The sequence below is a fragment of the Echinops telfairi genome, unplaced genomic scaffold (genome assembly GCF_000313985.2).
Source record: "Echinops telfairi isolate 266 unplaced genomic scaffold, ASM31398v2 ScPeMD7_7468;HRSCAF=8506_0, whole genome shotgun sequence".
Classification (NCBI taxonomy): Eukaryota; Metazoa; Chordata; class Mammalia; order Afrosoricida; family Tenrecidae; genus Echinops; species Echinops telfairi.
Genome location: NW_022111369.1, coordinates 41,436,182 through 41,441,929, shown reverse-complemented (window position 1 = coordinate 41,441,929; position 5,748 = coordinate 41,436,182). Strand labels below are relative to the sequence as shown.

At 46.9% G+C, this 5,748-nt stretch overlaps 1 protein-coding gene across 4 annotated transcripts in view; it reads left to right on the top strand.

Annotated features, from left to right (window-relative positions):
* Positions 1-5,748, top strand: part of ANXA3 (annexin A3) — a 91,271-nt gene that overhangs the window by 39,864 nt on the left and 45,659 nt on the right. For 3 of the 4 annotated variants that reach the window (XM_045284313.1, XM_045284314.1, XM_045284312.1), the window contains exon 3: positions 5,236-5,349. In XM_045284313.1, the coding sequence (XP_045140248.1) occupies positions 5,236-5,349 (114 nt within the window). Of the gene's footprint in view, positions 1-172; positions 268-5,235; positions 5,350-5,748 lie in introns of all 4 variants that reach the window. The other variant, XM_045284315.1, reaches the window with a different exon arrangement.

The window sequence follows — 5,748 nt, the reverse complement described above, 5'->3', positions numbered from 1 at the left end:
TTTTGTTTTGAGAAAACCCAAAGAAATAGTCCCAGGTGAGCACCTGGAGATTATAATTAGAATACCATACTCTCTGCTTTTGTCTCAGCTCATTAATCATTTTTCTTTTGTTTAAAGCAGTTATTAACATCTTTGGGTCGACAGTGAGTAACATTATATTCGTGTCCTTTAGGAACTGATGAGAAAAAGCTCATCAACATTCTGACGGAGAGGTCTCACGCACAGAGGCAGCTGATCGTGAAAGAGTATCAGGCGGCGTATGGAAAGGTACAATGTGATGAACACGCTGGCCAGTAGAGAGATCATTGCTCATGCGCCAGAGACAGTCCCGTGTGACTGCCCACGGATCCTTTGTCCCACGCCCCATAGCACTGAAGGCACCCCGTGGAGCCACTCAACAGCTGGGAATCTGTGTCTTGCTTCTACCCTTTGGGGACTGAATGATCTTGGGCGTGGTACTTGAACTTTCGAGGCCGCCGTTTCTTCACCTGTAAAGGAAGGAAGGCTGCGTCAGATGATCACTTCTAAATTGGGCTGCTCTGGTGACAGCTGGAGACGCTTCACAGAGCCCCGGTGGGGCAGCGGTTATGCCCTGGGCTGCTAACCGTAGATCAGCTGTTCGAAACAGCCCCTTCTCGGGAGAAAGCTGGGCTTCCTGCTGCAGCAAAGAGTTCCAGTCTTCGAAACTCACGGGGCAATATAGGCCCTGTCCTGTAGCGCTGCGATGAGTCGGCATCGCCTCAGTGGCGGTGAGCTTTGGAGGCCCTCCTGATTGTCACAGCGGGCGCAAAGGAGTGCTTTGGCCTCTAGACCGGGGGTGCTGAGAAAGGTTCTGTAGTGTGCAGGACACCCCCCCCCCCCCCCCATGCAAAAGGTTTTTGGTTCTAAATGCAAACAGTGCCCCAACTGGCAACCTCTGCCGTATATGAACTTCAATTTCTCTTCCAGTTTTAAAATGTTTATAAAAAACGTTTAACCCATCCACCAAATCAAAACTCATTAAGTGCTATGTAACTACGAAGAAACTGTGTAAGAATGAGTTAGACTTGGTCCTTGTCATATACCCACTTTGTTTGACATCTATTTGTTGGATACTATGGAGTCAAGAAAGGAAACTTGGTGGCTTTATTTTGTAGGAGTTGGACTGCTGACTGCAAGGTTAGTGGTTCAACTCCACCAGCCACTCCAAGGGAGAAAGACATGGTAATCTGCTTCTGTCAAGATTGATAGCCTTGGAAATCCTATATAGGGTCACTGTGAGTCGGAATTGCTCAATGGCAGTGGGTCTGAACTCATCAAGGAGTCTTGGCAGTGCAGTGTGTAAGTGCTTGACTGGTAACCAAATGTCAGCAGTCCAAATGCGCCAGTGCCTCTATAGGAGACCTGGCATGGCCTGGCAGCCTGCTTTTATAAAAACCACAGCCTAGGACACAGGGTCAGGATGACTTGGAATTGACTCTGAGTGTCAGAAGGGTGGTACACTTGTGTAAAAACAGATGGTGCCTTTCACAGAACTCACATTCTCCTGGAAGTAGAGTAAGTCCATAAACTCAGATATTGTTAAGTGCCATGAAAAAGTTAATGCAGAGTGATGTGATGGAGGATATTCCCGGGAGATGGACTGGGAAGAAATGTGACTTGGAGGGCTTGTTGCTTTCCTGTCAACCAAGACTGAGTCCTACGAGGGCACCCGGCGGTTGTTGTTTTTGTTGTTATTGTTAGGTGTCGTCAAGTTGGTTCTGACCCAGAGTGACCCCAGGCACTACAAAATATAGCACTGCCCGGTCCTCTCCCATCCTCACAATTGTTCCTGTGCTTGAGCCCATTGTTGCTGCCATGGCATCAGTCTATCTCCTGGAGGGCCACCTTCTTTTTGCCCCCCTTTGGTTTACCGAACATGGCGTCCTTCTCTCGGGACTGGTCTCCTGACAATATGTCCGATGTATGCCAGAAGAAGTCTCGCCATCCTCGCATTTAAGGAGCGCCCTGGCCTTCTACCAGCATATACCTGTTTGTCCTTTTGGCAATCTGTGGTACTTTCAGTATTCTCCAGCTCCACAAGTCAAACGCATCAGTGCTGCTTTGGTCTTCTTTAGTCAATGTCCCATTTTCACATCTATATGAGGCAATTGAAAATACCATGGCATGGGTCAGGTGCACCTTAGTAACATTCTTGCTTTTCAACACCCTAAAGAGGTCTCGCGCAGCATCTTTACCTAATGCAGCACATCTTTTGGTCTCTCACCTTCTGCTTCCGTGAGTATTGTTTGTGGATCCAAGCAAGACGAAATCCTTGGCAACTTCAGCCTTTTCTTTAGTCATCATGATGCTACCCATTGGTCCAGTTGTGAGGACTTGGGTCTTCCTTCCATTGACTTGTAATCCATACTGAAAGCTGCACTCCTCGGTCTTCCTCAGAAGCTCTTCAATCCTCACTTTCAGCGAGGAGGTCCTGTCATCTGCATATCACAGATTGTTACCCTTCTGCCAATCATGTCACCTTTTTCTTCATTTAGGCCAGCTTCCCTGATTATTTGCTTACCATACGGTTGAGTGCATATGGTGAGAGGGGCCAGATTATGCATCAGTCATTGCGATCAGTTCCCCCGCCTTCTCCCACCTTCCCCTACGCTCCTGGTATCACGACTCGCGTTTCTCTTCCTGAGGGGTTTATTTGTCCTGGATTCTGTGTGCTGTGAGCTCTCATCTGTACCACTGTACATGGTCCGGCCTAGCCAGAAGTGAAAGGCAGGACTGGGGTCATGATAGTGAGGGGTGAGGAAGCCTCAAAGAACCAGAGGAATAGTGTGTGTTTCATTGGTGTTACACTGCACCATAGGCCAATACCTCTGTTTTTATGAATGAATATATTTACATAAGTGCATACCTATGTTTATACCTCTGTCCTTAGCTTTGCTTCCTAGATCATTCCTGTTTCCTTTTATCTTTCTTCTGACCCACTATCATGCTCACCTTCTTCTGCCTACCGTAATTCCTGCTTTTTTCATGACTGATGTTCTTGAGGTCCTTCCATGGATCACCAGGTCTCCTGTCATTCGTATGCACTGTGGGAGCGCATCAAGAACATGCAGCAAATCTCTCCTTGGAATGTTCTTGAAATTCAAGTGGGATAGACTCAAGATAATATTTTGGCTCTCGTGGACTTGTTTTAATTTTTTAAAGTATTATCCTGAATTTGCATATGAGCAACTGGTGGTCTGTTCCCCAGTCAGCCCCTGGCCTAGGTTTCCCCGCTGTTATTGCGCTTCTCCGTTGTCTCTTCCCACAGATGCAGTCAATTGGATTTCTGTGTGTTCCATCTGGAAAAATCCATGTGTAGAGTTGCAAATTTAAACAGTTGAGGCAGAGAAAAGCTTAGAATGATAAATGATAAAAACTTGATAAATAGAAAGAAGTCCATTATGGCTGGAGTCTAGAGAGTGAAATGGAACAGAGAGAGAAGACGACATTGAAGAATTATTTGAAAGATGCTGGCCCCTGGGGGTCTTGGTACAGGGTTAGGTTTTATTCTAAGGGTAGAGGAGACGTTGAAGGCTTACAGGCAGGAGAATATACAATGCCATTAATATCTTTAAAAGCTTACTTTGACTGCAGTGCCGAATGAACTGCAGAGGAGGAAGAGTGGAAACAGATCAGTCAGGCTGTGGAGTGGTCGAAGGGAGAGATGAGAGTGTCCAAAGATCCATGGGCACCTCACTGTGTTCTAGCCCCCCAAATCCATTAAATCATCCTTCTCAGTGTTTCTTCTGTCACACACTTACCATATTCTATCAAAATGTTATCTTAGGATATGTGTGCTCTTTTCCCCTTAGGGCATAATGTCCTTGAGGCAAGGCTTGTGTCTGTCTGCCTCACTTAGGACAGTAAACACTTGTTGAATTGAGTGAATTGGCAAACTTCTGGGCAAGGCAACACACTAGTGTACAGGGAATAGGAATGGCCCACTGACTTAAGAATTTCTAAACTGTGGATGGAAGATGAAGGTTAAGGGAAATAACCATTTCTCACAGTGGGATAGAATGAGAGCTTGTGAAATCTCACAAGCTCAGCTGGAATCTCTTGGGTTGAGGACAGATGGTCGTGAAGTTCAGAATTTGGAGAGCAAACACACTGTGATGATGAAAGCGGAGCTAGGAACACTTGGCTCCTTCCCATTTATTTCTGCAGGGAGATGCCCCTGCTGTGTGTGCACGTGTGCACGCACACACACAGGTGCATGCACACATACACTCACACACCCCAATTCAGTATTGATCTGTCCCCACACTGCTGTGGCACTCTGGAAGGCTTCTGTTCTCTGATTCAGGGGAAATAGCATTCCTTTGAACATTAAAAATAGAAACCACAGTACTTTATAGTGAAGCAGGGGAGACGTATGTAGTGTGTAGAAACAGTGACAGAGGGCAACATCAGTGAGCAGCATCTGCCCCATTGCCACATTTCAGGATTCCTTTACTGCTGTTGCCAGAAAAATGCTGCTGAGCCCCTCGAGCTGCAAGCGGTCCCCAGAGGCTAGTGGCCAAATCGTATCCCTTATTCCCTTTTTCTCCCGAGTTCCTTGGCAGACCCTGAGAAGGAATAAGGCACCTACCGGCGAAGTGCCCCTTCCCTCACTCCATCTTCCCTCAACCCAAGCCAAGCCTGAGAGCATGGAGGACCTAGGCTGTGCACATCAACACCCAATTCTGGAACTTCCCAACCAAGGGGGATTAGCAGAAAAGCCTGATGATACACTTCTGAAAATGGGCTCTTGAAAGCCCTATCGATACTAGTGATGACGCACGGCGGATGCAGGGGAGCACCAGACGGCCTGTTGTTATCTTGTGCTGCTATGTCTCGGGCACCGATGTAGCAGCACCAACAGTTGAAGTCTGAATTAGCTTGGTGGTGATAGGTTGCTGATAGGTGGCGATAGGTTCTGTTTGCTTTTTTTTTTTTTTTAAACCAAAATTGAGACACACATGCGGTTCTCTCCTTCAGGTTTCCTGCAAAAAAAAAAAAAAAAAAGCCTTTAATAAGAGAGGACGTTTGGGAAATCATAATACAATGCAGATTCATCTCCATCGAGAGGACATCTGTGTTCCTTCCCGGTGGGTGGGCATGCTTTCGTCGGATCCTGATTTGCGTCTGTGTTCACCTTTCACTGGGCGACTGTAGAGAAAGGAAGAAATGAACAGTACGTCATGCTTCTGTCTTTGGGTCTTTTTATTTTAGGAGTTGAAGGATGACTTGAAGGGTGATCTCTCCGGCAACTTTGAGCACATCCTGGTGGCCCTGGTGACGCCACCAGCAGTGTTCGATGCGAAGCAGCTGAAGAAATGCATACAGGTGAGCCCTGCACAAGCCTTGGCTGCTCAGGACTTGACTCTGTCTTCAACATGAGTGGCTTGCTCCAGCACACACTGGCCTACCCTAGCCATCACAGTGGCCACATGGCAGTTTGAGTTTGCTCTTCCCAGTTGGAAGGACTGAAGTGGGGAGCAGTCATGGAACTTTGAGCCCAGATCTTCCTAGGCCAACGGGATCCTGTCATACCCTTTATTTATTTGTTTGTGTGTTGTTTTTTCTGCCATGCAGAATCCAATGTTCTAGCTCGTTGTCATGTACCATCAATGGTACCATCATCACCCCGTTGCGTAGGCCAAGAGCCTAAAGATAAATAGTTCCTTGACCCTTTGCCTTCTCTTATCTTTAGAACGAGGTAAATCTGTTCGTTCTGTTTCCATC